At 42.1% G+C, this 21,677-nt stretch overlaps 1 protein-coding gene across 1 annotated transcript in view; it reads left to right on the forward strand.

Moving 5' to 3' along the window:
- The window catches only part of Cdc42 (cell division cycle 42), a 43,252-nt gene that overhangs the window by 10,471 nt on the left and 11,104 nt on the right, over window positions 1-21,677 (forward strand). Inside the window, exons 2-3 of the mRNA XM_042688464.1 lie at window positions 16,418-16,572; window positions 21,280-21,352. Of these exons, the coding sequence (XP_042544398.1) occupies window positions 16,468-16,572; window positions 21,280-21,352 (178 nt within the window). The 5' untranslated portion in view covers window positions 16,418-16,467. The remainder of the gene's footprint in view (window positions 1-16,417; window positions 16,573-21,279; window positions 21,353-21,677) is intronic.

Raw genomic sequence — 21,677 nt, forward strand, 5'->3', positions numbered from 1 at the left:
TACCAAGATTGGAGTTAAGTCTTTTTTTTTGGGGGGGGGGGGGGTCTGGTCGTGGGGCCTGAACTCTGGGCCTGGGCGCTGTCCCTCAGCTCTTCAGCTCAAGGCTAGCACTCTACCACTTGAGCCACAGCGCCACTTCCGGCTTTTTTTCTTATGTGGTGCTGAGGAATGGAACCCAGGGCCTCGAGCATGCAAGGCAAGTGCTCTACCACTGAGCCACCTTCCCAGCCCCTGGAGTTAAGTCTTATGTGGGACTGTCTTCTTTTTATTTTTTTTGTTGGTCGTGGGGCTTGAACTCTGGGCTTGGGTGCTATCCCCCAGCTCTTCAGCTCAAGGCGAGCGCTCTACTGCTTGAGCCACAGCACCACTTCCTTTTTTTTTGTTTTTGTCAGTTGTAGGGCTTGAACTCTGGACTTGGGAGCTGTTCCTGGGCTCTTCAGCTCAAGGCAAGCTCTCTACCGAGTCACCGCACCACTTCCGGTTTTCTAGTGGTTTATTGGCGTCTTCACATAGACTTTCCTGCCCGGGCTGGCTTTGAACTGTGATCCTCAGATCTCAGCTTCCTGAGTAGCTAGGATTAGAGGTGTGAACCACCGGCACTCGGCCTGTCTTATCTTCTTCTTCTTCTTCTTCTTTTTTTTTTTGTCAGTCCTGGGGCTTGAACTCTGGGCTTGGGCGCTGTCCCTGCGCTCTTCAGCTCAAGGCTAGCGGTAGTGTTCTACCACTTGAGCCACAGCACCACTTCTGGTTTTCTAGTGGTTTATTGGAGATAAGAGTTACACAGGCTTTTCTGCCTGGGCTGGCTTTGAACCGTGATCCTCAGATCTCAGCCTCCTGAGTAGCTAGGATTACAGGCGTGAGTCACCAGTGCCCGGCTTGACTTATTTCTTTAAATCTATTACTGTTTTGATTATTGGTCAAAGATTAATTCAATGTAAATGTGACAATGTGTTGAAGATTATAAAGCTTATTTTGGGGCTGGTGATACAGTTCATACAGTTCATAGGTAGAGTGCTTGCTCAGCATATGAAAGGCCTGTCTGGTTCGATCTACAGCACCATCAGAAACAACAATAACAAAAAAAACTGTTTCAAAGGGAGCTGAGCTATAATGTGTTTTGCACTTTTTAGCTTTCCAACTCTTTACCATCCCAGAATCTAGATATAAGCTTTGCGTGTTTCTCTTTCCTGGGAGCAAGACAGTTGTCTGAAGGTAACTTGCCCCTCCGCCATCTCATTCTTCACCTCCTGAGCAGGTCCTGGTTTTTCCTCAGCCCTTTCCTACAGTGCCTGGTAGGCAAGTGCTGCATTGAAGAGTATAGATCTCTGTTAAGACTTGTCCTGCAGCTCGGCATTACAGATATGCTATTAGTGCAATTAAGTGAAGGTTGTCTGCTCAGAGAGAGAAATGTATAATTTGTAAGTTTTTATTTTTGCCTGACACCAAACCTTTTTTTTTTTTTTTTTGCTTTTTGTGCTCACACCAGGCCTTAAACTCACGGCCTTATGCACTTACTCAGCTTTTTCACTCAAGGCTGATGTTCTACCACTGGAGCCACCCCTCCACCTGTCTGAAATCAAATCTTTACCTACTACTTTCGGGAGGAAAAGTTGACATCCTCTAATACTTTCCTTTCCCCCTTTCTGCTCTTCCTCCCAAAATTTTAACAGGTTTTATTCTGTTTTCATACATTCAGATAATATACTTTGACCATATTCATTTTTCTCACCCTCCTTGTTAGTCCAATCCCTTCTCAGTGATACTCCCCCCCCCCCCCCCCCCACTTATTTCTTCTCTTCCTAAGTAGTCTCTTAGATTCATGTTCTGTGTATTGAATGGATTTTTTTTTTTTTTTTTTTGCCAGTTCTGGGGCTTGAACTCAGGGCCTGGGCACTGTCCTTGAGTTTCTTTTGCTCAGGGCTAGCACTCTTGCCACTTGAGCCACAGTGCCACTCTAGTGCTCTAGTGGTTAATTAGAGATAAAAGTCTCACAGATATTCCTGCCTAGTCTGGCTTTCAGCTTCTATCCTCAGATCTCAGCCTCCTGAATAGCTAGGATTACAGGTGTGAGCCACTGGTGTCCAGCTTTTGAACCTCCTATGGCTGCCTCTCAAGTTTATGGGATTAGTGGCATGAGCCACCATACCTGACTTTTTTACCTTTCCTTTTTCTTTTCCCAGTGCTGGTGGTTGAGTCCAGGCCCTCATGCATGTTGAACGAACAATCATTATTGAACTACATCCCTAACTACTGTGGATTGATTTCTTGGAGAATATATTTGAATGCTTCTATAGAAGTTTAGTCCATTAACAAAATATATAGATTGCTTTGATTCAGAATTTGATAGTCCCTTAAAAATGGCTTGTACTTTATAAGACAAACTGTGTAAGATTCTGCATGTGGGTAATTTTGTTTTAGCAGATACAATTCAAGGAAGTCTCTGTATATATCATGGCTTGTTTTGTAGTTGGCACAACATCTGGTAATTTTTCAGAGGGTTATCAGTTTGTTTTCATTTTACATTATTTCCTAAGTAATGTGTTTTATGTTTAAAATATGTGCTTTGTGTACAGCATTTATGATTTAGATTGACACTTGATTTCTTCTTTTTGGTGGCCCTGGGGCTTGAACTCTGGGCTTGGGCGCTGTCCCTGCATTCTTTGGCTCAAGGCTAGTGCTCTACCACTTGAGCCAAAGTGCCACTTCCAGTTTTCTAGTGGTTTATTGGAGATAGGAGTCTCATGGACTTTTTTGCCTGAGCTGGCTTTGAACCCTGATCCTCAAATCTCAGCCTCCTGAGTAGCTAGGATTACAGGTGAGAGCCACCATTGCTCGACTTGACTAATTTGTTTTGTGCAGATTCTAAAAAGCTTATTTTGTGTAGATAAGAATTGGGCCTGAGTTGGGTGCTTGTGACTTACTCCTGTAATTCTAGCTACTCAGGAGGCTGAGATCTGAGGATCTAGTTCCAGCCCTGGCAGGAAAGTCCCAGAGACTCTTACCTCCAATTAACCACTAGAAAACTGAAAGTGGTGCGTGCCTTAAGTGGTAGAACACTAGCCTTGAGCTGAAGAGCTGAGGGATAGCACCCAGGCTCAGAGTTCAAGCCCCATGACTGACAAAAAAAAAAAACAAAACAAGAATCAGGCCTGTTCTTAATTAAGATTCTTCTAATTTCTTCAGTTTAAGATACAAACCTCTCTTCTAATTTCCCAGACTATAAAACTTCCTCCGAATTTACTCTTCCTTACACAGGCCCTCCACCTTCAATGTGATCACCTGTTTTGTCTCCATTTCCATGTGCCTACCCCAGTGTAGACCTTCATTTTGTCTTGGATTATTACAGTACTTTTTTTTTTTTTTTTGGGTCCGGTCATGGGGCCTGAACTCTGGGCCTGGGTGCTGTCCCTCAGCTCTTCAGCTCAAGGCTAGAGCTCTACCACTTGAGCCACAGCGCCACTTCTGGCTTTTTTCTTTTTGCTTATGTGATGCTGAGGAATCGAACCCAGGGCCTCAGGCATGCAAGGCAAGCGCTCTACCACTGAGGCACCTTCCCAGCCCAGTACTTTCCTTTTTTTGTTGGCCCTGGGGCTTGAACTCTGGGTCTAGGCACTGTCCTCAGCTCTTCAGCTCCAGGCTAGTGCTCTACCACTTGAGCCACAGGGCTACTTCCGGCTTTTTCTGCTTATGTGGTGCTGAGGAATCCAACCCAGGGCCTCATGCATACAAGGCAAGTGCTCTACCACTGAGCCACCCTACCAGGCCCTATTACTGTTTTTAGCTTGTTTTTTTTTTTTTTTTTTTAAACTTTATTAGGGATAGTTTTGACAGTCTACCTTGGAATACAAGTACAATATTGCTATTCCTAAAAAACAACAAAAATCTATTGTTCATGGACATGAAAGAAGTTGTACCTTTCTGTTCCTCATCCATGTTAATGTTTATTTGCCTAGATTTTGGAGTCTGTGATTCAAATTCTTTCCTTTGTTGTTGTTTCTCTTACTTGGCAGCCTTTTTCCTGATACATCATCTGAGTAGAGATTTATTCTTTCATATTTATTACTCCTGAACACCTATGGCATTTGTATAATGTAAATTTGTAGTAATCAGAGATGACTGCACTTACAAGTGTTAACCTGTTCTGCTTAGAAACACTAACACACTCAGTGATGTAGGATGAGCATTATAGTACTTTTTGGCAGTTGATTACTGAAATGTCTTGAAAGCCTTTCAAGGCCAACTTCCTATCTTATCTACTTTATTGCTATAATATGTGTTTAAATATCCTGCTGTTGTTTATAGTGATTAATGTTTTATCTCTTCTTCAAATATAAGTGAGTTACAACCTTTAGGTAATGTTCCTCCTCCCTGTAGCCAAGGCACATGTGATATTTAAACTGCTTTGTAAGTTCAGAGTATTTCTGAAAGTGTTGATGTCAAGTAGAAGCAGGGATATTTCGGAGTTCCTTTTTTATTTTATTTTTTTGTCTGGGGCTTGAACTCAGGCCCTGGGCGCTGTCCCTGAGTCTCTGTGCCTAAGGCTAGTGCTCTATCACTTGACTCACAGTGCTATTTCTGTTTTTTTTTTTGGGGGGGGGGGGCAATAAGAGTCACAGACTTTCCTGCTCTTGGCTGGCTTTGAACTGCCATCCTCAGTGAGTAGCTGGGATTACAGCTATGAGTGAGCCACTGGCACCTGGCTCTGAGTTTCCTCTTATTTATAGTGTTTAGATGCTTCTATTTAACAGCAGTAGTTACAGGTCTTTGTCATAGGGCTAATTTTGGTTTCTCCGAGTTTTAATTGGACATAACAGGTGTCAATTATGTATACTAGTTGCTTTATATGCATTGGCTCATTTATCTATTTTTTTGCCAGTCCTGGGGCTTGAACTCAGGGCCCGGGCACTGTCTCTGAGCTTCTTTTGCTCAAGGCTCTACCACTTGAGCCACAGCGATGCTTCTGGCTTTTTCTGTTTATGTGGTACTGAGGAATTGAATCCAGGGCTTCATGTATGCTAGGCAAGTACTCTACTACTAAGCTACCTCCCCAGTCCCTAGCTCATTTATCTTTAAAGCAGTTTTGAGAATTAGATATTATTTATTTTTGTGCTGGTCCTAGGATTTGAACTCAGAGCCTTGTGCTATCCCTGAGGTTTTTTTTTTACTCAAGGCTAACACTCTATCACTTGAGCCACAACCCCACTTCTGACTTTTTGGTGGTTAATTGGAGATAATAGTCTCACAGACTTCTACATCTGGCTTTGAACTGCAGTCCTCAGATCGCAGCCTCTTGCATAGCTAGGATTATAGGCATGAGACACTGCTGCCAGCATAGATGTTATTTTGTACATCAGAAAAAAAATATAAGGGTGAGATAACTTGCCAGGATCACACACTTAGAAGTGGAAATGAGATTAAAAAAAAAAGGAAAACAAGTTTTCCCCCTAAGTGCTTGGGGAATCAAATCCAGGATCCCATACATGCTAGGCATCTCCAGCCCCTAAAAAAGTTCTTTTTTTCCCCCCTCTCCAGTTTTTATTTGAAAATGCTAAAAATAGAGGGGTTATAATTACATAAGTAAGGCAAAGAGTACATAGTACATTTCCTTTAGAATGTCACCCCTTCCCTTGCTGTCTCCCAATTGTTCCTTCCCATCCTACCCATAAGTTGTATAGTCATTTTCAAGGTAGGGTCCAGTGAGTACCATTGCTGCATTTGTTTACCCTTCATCCCTCCATTTCTGTGCCTACCTTTACATTCCTGAAGACATATAAACAAAGAAGACAGAAAAGACAAAATCTTTTTTTTTTTTTTGGGGGGGGGTGCCCGGTCATGGGACCTGAACTCTGGGCCTGGGCGCTGTCCCTCAGCTCTTCAGCTCTACCACTTGAGCCACAGGGCCACTTCCGGCTTTTTTCTTTTTGCTTATGTGGTGCTGAGGAATTGAACCCAGGGCCTCAGGCATGCAAGGCAAGCACTCTACCACTGAGCCACCTCAACTAAATCATTTTAAAAGTCATTAACTTTGGTTGTGCGCCGGTAGCCCACACGTGTAATCCTAGGTACTCAGGGGGCTGAGATTTGAGGATCACGGTTCAAAGCCTGCCCGGGCAGGAAAGTCCATGAGACTCTTTTTTTTTTTTTGTCTGGTCATGGGGTCTGAACTCGGCCTGGGCGCTGTCCCTCAGCTTTTCAGCTCAAGGCTAGCGCTCTACCACTTGAGCCACAGCGCCACTTCCGGCTTTCTTCTTTTTGCTTATGTGGTGCTGAGGAATTGAACCTAGGGCCTCATGCATGCAAGGCAAGTGCTCTACCACTGAGCCACCTTCCCAGCCCTCCATGAGACTCTTGTCTCCAATAAAACACTCAGAAAACCGGAAGTGGCGTGGTGGCTCAAGTGGTAGAGCCCTAGCCTTGAGCTGAAGAGCTCAGGGAGAGCACCCAGGCCCAGAGTTCAAGTCCCATGACCGACAAAAAAAAAAAAAAAAGTCATTAACTTTTTTTTTGCCAGTCCTGGGGCTTAGGGCCTGGGCACTGTCCCTGAGCCGCTCTGTGCTCAAGGTTAGCACTCTACTACTTGAGTTACAGTGCCACTTACAGCCTTTTCTGTTTATGTGGTAGTGAGGAATCGAACCCAGGGCTTCATGCATGCATGTACCACTAAGCCACATTCCCAGCCTCCTTCCCCCTTTTTGTTTGTGCCAGTACTTGGACTTGCACTCAGGGCTGTACACTTTTGCTAGCTTTTGCTGCTTAAGGCTGGTTCCTTAGCAGTTGAGCCATGTCCCCAACTCCTTTTTCTTTTTTCCCTTAATGTATGGCTCACTATTATATTAGGCATCTTAGGAGGAGATTTTAAAAAAATGGTCCATTTGTTTTTCCCCCAGTCCTGGGGCTTAAACTTAGGGTCTGGGCACTGTCCCTGAGCCTGTCTGTGCTCAAGGTTAGTGCTCTACCACTTGAGCCACAGTGCCACTTTATGTGGTAGTGAGGAATCGAACCAAGAGCTTCATACATGCTAGGCAAGCATTGTACCACTAAACCACATTCCCAGTGGGGGCCCCCCCCCCCTTTCTGGGCTTAAAATCAGTTAGAAATTATGCAAGCACATATAAATAAAATTAGCATGACAGCTTGTTGTGGTGGCACATGCCCATAATCCCAGTAATCCAGAGGCTGAAGCAGGAGGATTGTGAATTTGAGACTAGGCTCCATAGAGAGCTCCTGTCTCAAAACAAGAAAAGCACAACTGTTGTATGATTCACTCAGTGAGTGAATACCTATTCATGGATAGTGAACACTTTTCTGAGCATATATCAGGGTTCTTGCCTTTATGGACTCATTGGAGATTTCCTCATTTTATTTTACTGTCTCATTTACTGCACAATTACAAATGGTACAATTATAGGTTAGGGCCATAAAAGGAGGTCATAACCAGGGTAATATGATAAGTGTAAGGGAGGAGGTAGCTAGTACTCGGGATTGTGTTGTCAGGAGAGTACTTTCTGAGGACACCATGATTGGAGCTGAGATCTGAATGGATGACAAATCAGTCACTTTAAAAGCAATGAGAAAAGGGGCTGGAAAGGTGGTTCAGTGGTAGAGTGCTTGCCTTGCATGCCTGAAGCCCTGGGTTGGAGGATTCCTCAGCACCACATAAGCAGAAAAAGCCGGAAGTAGCCCTGTGGCTCAAGTGGTAGAGCACTATCCTTGAGCTGAAGAGCTGAGGGACAGTGGCCAGGCCTAGAGTTCAGGCCCCGCGACGGACAAAAAAAAAAAAGAGAGAGAAGGGAGTCATTTCCTGCATGGGAGTTGGAAGTGTTGGGCTCTAACCTGGCTCTTTAGCAATTTAGCTGAAGCCTATTGTTTTCCTTTAATGGTGTATCCTCTCTATTAAACTCCTTGCTTTGCAATATTTAAAAAATAAAATAGCAGAAAACAATGAGGAACATTCATTTTTGTGCCTGTCCTGGGACTTGAACTTGGGGCCTGGCATATTTGTTTCTTTAGATTTTTAACTCAAGGCTAGCGCTCCACCACTTGAGCCTCAGCTCCACTTTGGGCTTTTTGGTGGTTAATTGGAGATAAGAGTCTTCATGGATTTTCCTGTCCTGGCTTCAAATCTTGGTCCTCACATTTCAGCCTCCTGAGTAGCTAGGATTTCATTGTGTGTACCTAACAAACAGTATTGATATGTACATTGTACCTGACAAGTAGTGTTAAAGACCTGAAGGCAGGACAGGGCCTGGCATATTTGAAGACATAAAGAGACCTGTATAGCTAGAGCATAGAGACCTAAATGAGATACTTTTGAGAACCAACAATAGCCTTGTCTTGGTAGCTATCGTCAATAGATTTGGGCTGCTAATAGCAAAACATTATGGATTAGAAGAACAACAAATTTGCATTATTGTACAAGGAAAGAGGTTCATTGTGATATTTTAACATGTGTGTAAATGTATCCCAATCAGTCATTACCCTTCTATCATTCTCCCTTACAGAAATTTATTTCTCATAGTTCTGGAAGCTGAGATGAGATGTTCAAAGTGCTTGCAGATTTGTTTTATGGTGGGGGATGGCTTCATATTAATTACATAAATGGTTATCCACCTATTAAGACTTCACATTCTAATGTCATTACTGCTGGGATTAGGATTTCACCATGAATTTTGGAGAGAAACATTCAGACCACAGTATTAGGTCAAGAAATTGTGGTGTGTGTGTGTGTGTGTGTGTGTGTGTGTGTGTGTGTGTGTGTGTGTGTGTGTGTGTGTGTGTGTGTGTGTGTGTGTGTGTGTGTGTGTGTGTGTGTGTGTGTGTGTGTGTGTGGTGTTGGTTCTGGGGCTTGAACTCAGTGTCTTAAGTACTGTCTCTGAGCCTTTTTGTTCAATGTTAGTGCTCTACTATTTAACTATAGCTCCATTTCCAGCTTTTTGGTGGTTAACTGGAGGAAGGAGTCTCATAGCTAGCTTTCAACTGAAATTTTCAAATCTCAGCCTCCTAAATAGCTAGTCTTACAGGCATGAGCTACTAGCGCCCTGCTTGTGGTATTATTGACAGCTATCATAGTTAGGGAATCCGTAGAGAGGTAACATTTTGGGGTGGAAAGTTGAGCAGAAGTAGGCTGAGTTGTAAGGCCAGAAATCCCAAATTTTTCAGAGATAATGTGTATAGAGGAGAGACTTTGACTAAGTACTAAATCTTATTGGGTAATTTAAGTGGCGTTAGGCTAACAGCTAATTGTATTGTCTGGCTAAGATGGATAGATGTTAGTCTTAACTATTTCAGTACTATTCCCCCTAGAGTGTCTAGACCTCAGAGCTGTGGTAAACTCATATATGGGATCTGGAACAAGCTAAATACTCTTTTTGTTTCTGGGTTTTTATATGAAACTTAAGAGGGATGGATTTTGTATGTATGAATGTAACTAAGAATTATGTTGCCATTCTTCCTCCATTTGTTTGTTTGCTTTTTGGTGTTTTGAGACAGGGTCTCACTGTGTAGTCCAGACTGGCCTTAGACTTTCTATGTTGCACAAGCCTGCCTGGAACTTGAGAGCTTTCTGCTTCTGCCTCCTTAGGTACATGCCCAGAAGCCATTCCTTAATTAGGAGGCCAGAATGGGAAACATTATGTATAAGGATATCCATTGTCAGTGCTATCATGAAGGAAGACTATGGAGGTGGTAATTATTTGTATATTGTCTATGTACCTACCAGGCTTGTTGCCCAAGAGGACATGAACTTTTTTCCTCCACAAAGTGGAGGATATGGCTGTGTATCAGCTATGGGCAAGATCCCCAGAACTACAACACATAAAGAAAAAAATGAAACTAATTAGGTGGACAGATGATGATGATGATGTTGATGATGATGATCATGATGATGATTAAACTCTACCTCTGAGGAGGAGGCTACAATGCTTGATAAGAAATGTACTCATCTTGCCCATGTAATTGTAACCCCTGTACAGTATTTTCACAATAAAAAAAATAAAAATTAAAACAAAAAACAAAAAAAAACTCTACCTCTGGATCAGCCAGTTGATAGAGATTTTGGCTATATTTTACTAGTGTGGCTTATAGCAAAGGTTTATATAGATGAGTCTCAAAAATGAGTGGAAGCTGGGCACTGCTTTTACAGAGTTATGCTTGTATTCCTAGCTATTTAAGAGGCTGAGACCTGCATGATCAAGGTTTGAAGCCAGCCTGGACAGAATAGTCTGTGACACTCCAGCAAAATATTAGCAGGGGAGTGGCTCAAGTAGTAGAAGTACCAGCAGTGAGCATGCAGGGAGAGCTAGAATGCTGCAAGGCCTGAGTTAACCCTTGGTTAACAAGAGAAATATATTATTGATCTTTTAAGTTAATTAATTAGTGTTTAACAGTAGTAGGGATGGAAGTCAGGCCCTTGCACTTGATAGGCTCCTACCCTAGTCCTTTTCTTTTAGTTTTTCAGATAAGTTCTCAAGCTTTTGTTGGGGAAAGCCTAGGCCTGTGATCGATTTACCTCTCTGCTTCCCAAGTAGGTGGGGACAACATACCTGGTCCCTTTTTTTGTTTTTGTTTTTTTTCTATTTCATTCTGTAGTGAGTCTAGTTCTGTTGGATTGGTTTAAAAAAAAAAAAAAGGCATACAGTTGAGACATTATTCACTAGTTTTAGTCCTGTTTTATCCTAAGGATGAAAATGGGTTACTTTAGGGACAAATTATGAAAATAATGTGTTTCCCTCTGTATACCTTTTTTTTTGTCCTTGGGCCTGAACTCTGGGCCTGGGCACTGTCCCTCAGCTCTTCAGCTCAAGGCTAGCGCTCTACCACTTGAGCCATAGTGCCACTTCTGGCTTTTTTTTTTTCTGCTTATGTGTGCTGAGGAATCAAACCCAGGGCCTCATGCGTGCAAGGCAAGCGCTCTACCACTGAGCCACCTTCCCAGCTTCCCCCCCTTTTTTTTGGATGATGGTCCTGGTGCTTGACCTCTTACGGCTTGTCCCTGAGCTTTTTTTCTCAGGGCTAGCACTCTACAACTTGAGCCACAGTTCCACTTTTGGCTTTTTTGGTAGTTTTTTTTTTTTTTTTTTTTTTTTTTTTTGGTGGAGAGGTGGGGGTAGGTCGCAGGGATAAGAGTCCTGCCTACGATGGCTTCAAACCAAGATCCTCAGATCGCAGCCTCCTGAGTAGGGTTAGAAATGTGACCATTTCTGTTAATTAAATCCTAAGAACTACAAATTAAAGGATTCAGTTTCACAAGACTGTCTTTACTTAAAGCACTAGCTAGAGATGGGGGTCAGTATTGCCCCCATCTCTGACCAGCTGGAGGGTTTTGTGGTTCAGTATTTGGTTAGAACACACAGAATCAGAATTTATTTATTTATTTGCCAGTCCTGGGGCTTCAACTCAGAGCCTAGGCACTGTCCCTGAGCTTCTTTTGCTCAACTAGCACTCTACCACTTGAGCCACAGCGCCACTTCTGGCTTTTTTGGTGTATGTGGTGCTGAGGAATTGAACCCAGGGCTTTCATGCATGCTACGCAGGCACTCTGTTATGAAGAATAGCGTTATGAGGTAAGAGAGCTCTCAGTAGTTCACCAACCCACAAGCTTTCCTGATCGCCTTGGTCAGTTTTCTTCAACTCCATCTTCATTCTTCCTTTTTCCTCCCTGGGGCTTTGGTGGATGAGCTTGAAAGTTACAGTCCTCCAATCACTTATTCTGGTGACCTGCCACATTTCCTTGCAGATAGCCCCTTCTAAGCTTATTAGTGTAAATTCAGGTGTGATTATTGTTGTAAATACTGAGACAGACTTTCAGTAATTTCTAGTTTTGTTTTTTTTTTTTTGAGCCCTGTGCTAGAAACTGGGGACAGAAGACATAGTGAATTACAAAGATACACACTTGCCCTTTTATTGTACCTTAACACATTACTAAAGTAATTCTTAACATAATTTCGTAAGGGGTATAATAATAGGAAAATACAGTTTTTTGGAAGACACATTTGTTAGCAAATACTTAATCTCATATCTTTTTATACACTTGCTACACTTGCCTGAAATGAACCTTGGGGCTTGAGAATCATAGCACATCTGTAGTTGAGATCCTCCCCTCTCTCAGTACAAACTCTTTTCCCAGGGGTTGTTTCTGGTAGAATTTAGTTGGGAGCCAGCCAATAATAAGGATACTAAACAGAGTTCAAATAGGCTCTTTAGATCTAGGTCATACAGCTTCATGGACTTTAACTTTGAAATTGTTAAAGGGTAATTGGATCTCTAAAATGTTAGCTGGGCACTAGTAGCTCATGGCTGTAATCCTAGTTACTCAGAAGGCTGAGTAGCCTGAGGATTGCTGTTTGAAGGGCAAAGGCCTGTGAAACTTTGTTTTTTAATTGTCTCCCTGAGTTTTTCTGCTCAAAGCTAGCACTCTACCACTTTCAGCCACAGTTCTACTTCTGGGTTTTTGGTGGTTAATTGGAGATAAGGGTCTCACGAACTTTCCTGCCCAGGCTGGCTTTGAACTGTAATCCTCATATTTCAGTCTCTTGAGCAGCCAGGATTATAGGTTTGAGCCACTAGTGGCCTGGCTAGCCTGTGAGATTTTTAATCTCTAGTAAACTACCAAAAAAGCCAGAAGTGAAGCTGTAGCTTAAGTGGTAGAGTGCTAATCTTGAGCACAGAAGCTCAAAGACAGCGCCTGAATTCAAGCCCCAGGACTGGTATAGGAATTTAGAAGATACTAGGATTAGTTTTGCTGTCTCATAGAGGTAGATTACTGGGAAAGAAGGTGAAAGATAGATACATGATATTTCATAGCTCTTTTCCCTTATGGCTGGCAGAATCATCTTTTCATTATGTAAATTGCCCAATCCTAATTCTAAGTGATGCAAATGAAGATTACAATTAGAGAGGTGTAATATTTACTTACGGGTGTGAAATAACTTTGCTCCACCATTCTGGGTGGTGTAATGACAGTTTTCATGCTTTAGCAGTTCCATATTATTTTAACTGGAAGGGAACATTGGATACACTAATATTCTGACTTAAGTTTCCTTTAAGTTGCTGATGTTAGCATTTTATATATAATAAATAATAAATCTAGGGCTGGGAAGGTAGCTTAGTGGTAGAGTGTTTGCCTTGATGCATGATGTCCTGGGTTTAATTCCTTAGCACCACATAAGCAGAAAAAGCTGGAAGTGGCTCAAGTGATAGGGGTGTTAGCCTTGAGCTGAAGAGCTGAAGGACAACACCCAGGCCCAGAGTTCAAGCCCCATGACCTACCAAAAAAAAATAATTAGTCATTTATGAAGGTTACATATTGCAGTCTTCATATTTAGACAAGGGATGATGGAGTCACATGAAGATTAAAGTGGCATATTGTTATAGCCAGTGAGACTCCAGAATCTAGCAAGGTACCCACAATCAGTTTCCAACAAATTGTTGAGCGTCAGGTTAGAAAGCCTAAAAAATGGAAGGCTTGCTGGGTGCTAGGTTTATGTAATCCTGGAGGCTGAGATTTGGGCATCACAGTTCAAAGCCAGCCCAGGCAGGAAGGTCTATGAGACTCTTATCTCCATTTAAACACCAGAAAACTGGAAGAAGAGCTGTGGCTCTTAGTGGTAGAGATCTAGCCTTGATCAAAAGAGCTCAGGGACAGTGTTCAAGCCCTGAGTTCAAAAGCCCCATTACTGACACCCCTCACCCCCCAAAAGGGGAAGATTTGTAGAGAAATAGAAAAGGGAAGAGCAAACTCTTAGTAATTCTGTCTTCTTGCCTCCCTTCCAATAATATTCAGCAGTTTTCTGCAAGGTGAAGAAACAGGAAGTGAACTTAACTCCTACTTTTTACTTCCTTTTTTCCCCCCTTGACTTCCGCTTTTGGTTGCTGGCAACTCTCTTGGGCCTGTAGTTGCCAGTTTAATGCAGTGATTATACTTGTTTTTTTTTTTTTTTTGGTCGGTCGTGGGGCTTGAACTCTGGGCCTGGGTGCTGACCCTCAGCTCTTCAGCTCAAGGCTAGCACTCTACCACTTGAGCTACAGCGCCACTTCCGGTTTTCTGGTGGTTTATTAGAGATAGGAGTCTCACGGTCTCTCCTGCCCGGGCTGGCTTTGAACCACGATCCTCAGATCTCAGCCTCCTGAGTAGCTAGGATTACAGGCATGAGCCACCAGCGCCCGGCTTATACTTGTTTTCATTAATGCCATTTCTTAAGTAGAGGAAGTGTGATGAAAGATTTAAGAGTAGACTTGAGAGTTGGATGACTTGGGTTAAAATTTCCATTCTACCACCTTAGGAGCCTTCATATAGGTGCTGTCTCTGAGTTTCTCTGCTCAAGGCTAGCACTCTACTACTTTGAGCCACAGCGCCACTTCTGGTTTTCTGGTGGTTAATTGGAGATAAGAATCTCAGACTTGACTTTGAACCAAGAACCCCAGATCTCAGCCTCCCTAGTAGCTAGGATTACAGGTATGAGCCGCCAGGGCCCAGCTAAAGGAATTTTGTTGTTGTTACTGGGGATCAAACAGTATGTCTGTACTAGACAAGAACTCTCCCATTGAGCTAAATCACCATTTCTAATCCAGACAGTTTTGATGAGTAATGTGAGAGTATATATAGTTCCTCTGATTACCCATCCCTAACTAATCCCTTATGTAGTTTCTTTTTTTTTTTTTTTTCTTTTAAATACTGAAAAAATTAACAGTTCCCTTATGTAGTTTCACATTCTTTTGTTATGCCCCTGACTCCTGAGGTTTGAACTCCTGCCCCAGACTACTGAGGTTTGAACTCAGGGCTGCCTCCTGATTGCTGCATTAGCAATTATGATACAATTAGCAATTATGATACAATTTTTGTGTTCATTTAACAGTTCACAAAGTTACCACACACACACACACACACACACACACACACACACACACACACACTTTTGAAGTATAATTGAATCTAAGATTTTTTTTTTTTTTTTTTTTGTCGGCCATGGGGCTTAAACTCTGGGCTTGGGCACTGCCCTTCAGCTCTTCAGCGCAAGGCTAGTGTTCTACCACTTGAGCCACAGCGCCACTTCCAGTTTTCTGGTGGTTTATTGGGGATAAGAGTCTCCTGGACTTTCTTGACAGGGCTGGCTTCAAACCTTGATCCTCAGATCTCAGCCTTCTGAGTAGCTAGGATTACAGGCATGAGCTAATGGTGCCTGGCTCTCTAAGATTCTTTTTACCCTAATTTCCCTCCCTCCCTCCCTCTCTTCCTTCCTCCCTTCCTCACTCCTTCCCTCCTTCTCGCCCTTGGGTTTGAACTCAAGGCTTGGGCACTGTCCCTGAGCCTCTTTGTGCTCAAGGCTACTTACTACTCTGTCACTTGAACCACAGTTATTTCTGGCTTTTTCTGAGTAGTTTATTGGAGAGAAGACTCGTGGGCTTTCTTGGCTGGCCTGGCTTTGAACCACAATCTTCAGATTTCAGCTTCCTGAGTGGCTAGGATTACAGGTGTGAGCCACTGGTGCCTGGCTCAAAGTTTTGAGGGAAATGGCTGCTGATGAGTTGGATACAGTAATTCACACTGGTAAATTTAGCTACTCAGGAGCAGGCGGTCTTATTACAGTTCAAAGCCAGTTCAGGCAAAAAGTTAGTGAGACCTTATCCCAACAAATAAGTCAGGGTCATACATATTTCTAGTCCTAGCCCTGTGTAAGGCATAGGTAGGAGGATTGTGGTTGTAAGCTGTTAAGGGTAAAAAGTCTGAGCCCTGAGACTATATCCGAAAGATAACTAAAAAGGCTGATTATGGGATTCATATGATAGACAATCTACCAAATGGTAGGCCTAGAAAGCATGGCCCTGAGTTCAAACCCCAGTGCTATCAAAAGAAAAAGGCCAATAATTATTTCAAGGTACCCTCAATATTCATGAATATTGAACTAGTGAACTAGGCAACTTGATGTTCCAACAGCTGTTGAGGCGAGTTCCTCAGGTTACTCATATTTGGAATGGGGTGGTAGAAATGTGCTTTGCTTGTTTATAGACCATATTCCTGAAGCTCTAAGTAAAGCAGCTCTTGATTTGTGATGTTTCACATACAGGTGCACATATATGTGTGTGTATGTGTATGTATATGTGTGTACATATGAAGGAAAGGTTTCACAATATTACTTGCCAAGCTGCATATGCTTTTGTTGTACAAAGAAATATACTGCCCCACTTTGGGCTTTTTAGAAGTTGAAACAACCAGGAATCAGAAACTTAGAAATTTGACCTTGTTATTGTGACTTTGAGTATCAGACTTTCTCCTTTTAGACCCTTTCAGCCATAGTAGTCATTTCTAATTCTATTATATGCTGTTAATGAAACCTTTTGCTAGTTAAAGGAGAAAAACTACATATATGTGTATGTATATCTCCACATACATAAAATAAATATCTTAAATCTTCTTTTGTAGGTCATCATCAACTTTGAATTATTTAAAGTGGATACAAAACTATTTCTGCCATGCAGACAATTAAGTGTGTAGTTGTGGGCGATGGTGCTGTTGGTAAAACATGTCTCCTGATATCTTATACAACAAATAAATTTCCATCTGAATATGTACCAACTGTAAGTATAAATGCTTCCCCTCTATTAGTGAATGTAGCATTTGATAACTTTTGAAAACTTTCTCTGTGTGTATTGAAAATTTTCTTTCTGTCTTTGTTTCCTATGTTTAAAGATCTTGACCATTTATGGACAAATTATATTCATTTTAACAGCTGAGAATCAGTGGAAAAGGGTGATACAAGGATTTGCAAGAGGTGCTGGAAGTCAAAACTCCAGTAGATAAGATTCTGAAGAATGCTGTTGGGCTGGGAAGGTGCTTCAGTAGTAGAGTGCTTGCCTTGCATTCATGAGGCCCTGGGTTTGATTATTCAGCCCTATATAAACAGAAAAAGCCAGAAGTGGCGCTGTGGCTCAAGTGGTAGAGCACTAGCCTGAGCTGAAGAGCGGAGGGACAGGGCCTAGGCCCAGAGTTCAAGCTCCACGACCAACCAAAAAAAAAAAATGCTGTTCTCAGTTTGAAGAACTATGCTGTACATCTTAGAATTCAAGAATTTTTTTCCCCCTGGTGCCTCCTGGGATGAAGGTGTTTTATAACTTCAGAGAAAGTGGTGTGTCTCCATTTACTTAATGGAGCTGTTCCCTGTAACCGTAAAGGAGCTCCAAACAAGGACCTAGGAACAGCGAAGAGAAGACCTATTTTGTAATCAAAATACAGCCTTTGGGAGTCTTACCCCTTGATCAACCCAGTGGAATTATGAACAATGCATAACATGTCCTTTCAGTACTGAGAGTAGTTGGGATGGTCTGAAGAGACCGAGCCATTGTAGGGTTTGTAACTTGATAAATGTGGGACTAATCCTCTTTGGAAGTGAGAAGGAAGTGTATGAATACTTTAGGTTACCCCAGAGAGATGTAGGAGTTTTATCAGGCAGGTGAACATAGACTAAATATTTGGTAATTATGTTCAGTTGGAAGTATCCATTTTTAGTGTTGCAGGGTAAGAGTGATGAGTTAGCTTCAGGAGTACAGGAAGAAGATTTATAGAGATTTTTGAAGTTGCAAGGGACTTAGGCTGTTACGTAGATCTTGTACTTTAGTATTAAAATTACTCCATTATATTTTATGTGTGTTATGTACATGTATGTAGGTTATGCAGGTATGTATGTATGTGTGCATACATGCATGCCCAGTACTAGGGCTTGAACTCAGGACCTGGCACTGTCTTCCTGATGTTTTTCACTCAAGGCTGGTGTTGTATTACAACTTGAGCACAGCTTCACTTTCGATTTTTTTTTTTCAGTGCCTGCTTGCTTGCTTACTTGCTTGCTTTTTCCTTCCTTCCTTCCTCTTTCCTTTCCTTCCTTCCTTCTTTCTTTCTCTCTCTCTCTCTCTTTCTCTTTCCTTCTTTCTTTCTCTCTTTCTTTCTTTTTCTCTTTCTTTCTTTTTCTCTTTCTTTCTTTTTCTCTTTCTTTTTCTCTTTCTTTTTCTCTTTCTTTTTCTCTTTCTTTCTTTCTTTCTTTCTTTCTTTCTTTCTTTCTTTCTTTCTTTCTTTCTTTCTTTCTTTCTTTCTTTCTCTCTTTCTCTCTTTCTTTCTTTCTCTCTTTCTCTCTTTCTCTCTCTCTTTCTCTCTTCTTTCCTTCTTTCTTTGCTAGTAGTACACTACTACTTGAGCCACAGGCCCATTTCCTGCTTTTTTGGTAGTTAGAGGTGAGTCTCATGGTCTTTTCCTTCTGGCAGATCCGAGCCTCCTGAGTAGCTAGGAATTCAAGCATGAACCACCAGTGACTGACTCCACTTCTAGCTTTTTGCTGGTTAATTGGACGTAAAAGTCTTACAGACTTTTCTGCCTGGGCTGGCTTGAATCATGATCCTCACGTCTCAGCCTCCTGAGCAGCTGGAGCCAGTGATGCCTGGCTAGAATACTTTTTTTTTTTTTGGTGGGTCATGGGGCTTGAACTCTGGGCCTGGACACTGTCCCTCAGCTCTGCAGGTCAAGGCTAGCACTCTACCACTTGAGCCACAGTGCTACTTCCAGTTTTCTGAGTGGTTAGTTGGAGATAAGAATCTCACAGACTTTTGTGCCTGGGCTGCCTTTGAATCGTGATCCTCAGACCTGAGCCTTCTAAGTAGCTAGGATTACAGGCATGAGCCACTGGTGCCCAGCTTAAAATACGTTTTTTTTTTTTTTCTGTCGGTCGTGGGGCTTGAACTCTGAGCCTGGGCGCTGTCCCTCAGCTCTTCAGCTCAAGGCGAGCGCTCTACCACTTGAGCTACAGCGCCACTTCCGGTTTTCTGGTGGTTTATTGGAGATAGGAGTCTCATGGTCTCTCCTGCCCGGGCTAGCTTTGAACCGTGATCCTCAGATCTCAGCCTCCTGAGTAGCTAGGATTATAGGCGTGAGCCACCAGCGCCCGGCTTAAAATACGTTTTTTTAAATGAGCCTGATAAGTCAGATAAATGACAGTGAAGTGAGTAATCTATTCATAGTACCTATTTAAATTATTATGGGAATGGAATTGGTGTGAAATGCGTATTTGTGCCCATCCACGAATTGAAAGTTTTCATTTGTAGAAGGATAGAAATTTAGAGCTGTGAAGGATGATACATATTATTTATCTCTTATGAGGATTGACTTTAAGTCTAACTTGGTTTTGACAGTTAAGTAATCAAATACTAGCATAAAAACCTGGAGTGAGCCATAACTTTTCTGATTCTTTTTCTTTCTTCTTTTAAGTTGAATTTTGGTATTTGTTCATTTTTTGAAATGAAGTCTCACTAAGTTGCTTAGGCTGGCCTTCAACTCTGGGGTTAAGTGATCCTCCTACTTTATTCTCCAGCGTAGCTTGAACTATATAGATGCCCCCACTGTTGCTTTGAGATTTTTCTCCTTTCCTTCCCTTTCCCCTTCCTTTTCCCCTTCCCTTTCCCTTTCCCCTCCCCCCTCCCCCTCCCCCTCCCCCCTCCCCCCTCCCCCTCCCCCCTCCCCTTCCCCCTCCCCCTCCCCTTCTCTCTTTTTGGCCAGTCATGGGGCCTGAACTCTGGCCCTGGGCATTGTCCTCAGCTCTTCAGCTCTAGAGTAGTACTCTACCACTTGAGCCATAGCGCCACCTCCAGCGTTTTCTGCTTATGTGGTATTGAGGAATCAAACCCAGAGCCTCATGCATGCAAGGCAAGCACTCTACCACTGAGCCACCTTCACAGTCCCACTTTGAGATTTTTTCTGCTTCTCTGTCCAGTCCTATAATATAGTTGTAAATGTAGGGTTATATACATGTAAAATGTAGGTTGTAAATGAAGGCTGTTTTTGAGTCTATTTTCTTGAGCATGACTTAAGAAATTAACTTGTAGCTGGGCACTTTTGGGTCAAACCTGTAACCCTAACTACTCAGGAGGCTGAGATCTGAGGATCATGGTTGGGAGCCAGCCCAGGCAGGAAGGTCCGTGAGACTTCTATCCCTAGTTAACCACATAAGGGTGGAGCGGAGTTGTGGCTCAAGTGGTAGAGTGTGCTAGCCTTGAGCACAGAAAGCTCAAGGACAGTGCCTAGGACCAGTCCAAAAAAAAAAAGAAAACATGTAGTTTGAGACCTTAAAAGCACCCTCCCCCCTCTCCTCCTCCTCCTCCTCCTCCTCCTCCTCCTCCTCCTCCTCCTCCTCCTCCTCCTCCTCCCCCTCTTCTTCTTTTTCCTTTTCTCTTATGGTTCTTGTTAACAAGTACTGACTTTTAACTATCATTTCCTTTTTACCCTGTTTCCATCTTTGTTTGCAAGGCATAAAAACATGAACCAGAAGTTAAAAGTAGCTAGCTAAAAGGTTAATAAGCAAGACTGATCTTCAAATGCAGTACACTTTTCCATGGTAGAAAACACTGTTCTTTAAAAAAAAAGTCTCAATTATTAAAAAAATTAATTTAATTGCAAATGGACAAAACTACAGTTGTATCTAAAGACATTGCCTTTTGATTCCAAAGTGATTCAAAGGAATCCATGAATTAGTGTGATGAGTCTTTTCCATTAGCACTATCATCTCCCACTTTCACAAATAACTTAGTATAACCAATAGTAGCATATATTGAGTTTGTTAAGTGTTTTATGATCTAATTATAAATAAAGCAGTTAGTCAAAGAAGAAGCCTTAGAGATCATGTGGTTTCTTCTTTACATGAATTTATTATTTTGTGCTGGAGAACAAGCCCAAGTTTTGCATATGCCAGGCAAGTGCTCTACTACTGAGTAACACTTCCAAGCCCAATACAAATGTTATTCTTGGAATTCTTAACAAATAATCTGTGAGCCTTTTCTTGGACACTTTCCTGGATTGCTTTATTTGTCTCACATGGGATTGTTTGCAACAAGGTTCTTTCTGGGACCCTGTAAGGAAAAACAAGATTATCATGAATCTAGGAGATTTTAATTCTAGATTAAAAGGAAGCTCTATGAAGAAATACAGATTGAACATTGACACAGAAATTTCATACCTAAGTATCATTATCTGTAGCTTGAGGACTCACTATTGTGATACCTCTACTACTTCTGTGGCTCTTTATCTAGGCTGCTGTGATAGAGCATACATCCCAGGACAAATCCTCTGTCCCTCTTCCCAGCAACCATTCAACTCACCAAAGGGCTTAGTTCGATGTTTTGACTGTATAAGAAAGATACACTAATGTTAAATCTTAAGAAGCAAATAATTGCTTAGGAATTGCCTCATCCCTTTCTGAGCTACTGTAGCCCTTTACATATTAACAAAGTATCTTTTAAAATTTTTAGGTTTTTGACAACTATGCAGTCACGGTTATGATTGGTGGAGAGCCATATACTCTTGGACTTTTTGATACTGCAGGTAAAAACTTAATTTCTTTTATAATGTTTTGTATTATCTTTTTTTTTTTTTTTTTGCAGATGGGGGGGGGGGGGAGTGTTGGTTCTGGGGCTTGAACTCAGGGCCAGGGCTGTCCCTAAGCTTTTGTGCTCAGGGCTAGTGCTTTACTACTTGAACCCTACCTCCACTTCCAGCTTCTTTTGGTAGTTAATTGAAGATGAATTTTCTGCTGCTGGCTTTGAATCATGATCCTCAGATCTCAGCCTCCTGAGTAACTAGGGTTATAGGCTCAAAACACTGGTGCCTGTCTTATTTTTATTACCTTTAAAGTAGTTGTACAAAGGAT

This window comes from Dipodomys spectabilis, unplaced genomic scaffold, assembly GCF_019054845.1.
Source record: "Dipodomys spectabilis isolate Male_0828 unplaced genomic scaffold, ASM1905484v1 ptg000118l, whole genome shotgun sequence".
Classification (NCBI taxonomy): Eukaryota; Metazoa; Chordata; class Mammalia; order Rodentia; family Heteromyidae; genus Dipodomys; species Dipodomys spectabilis.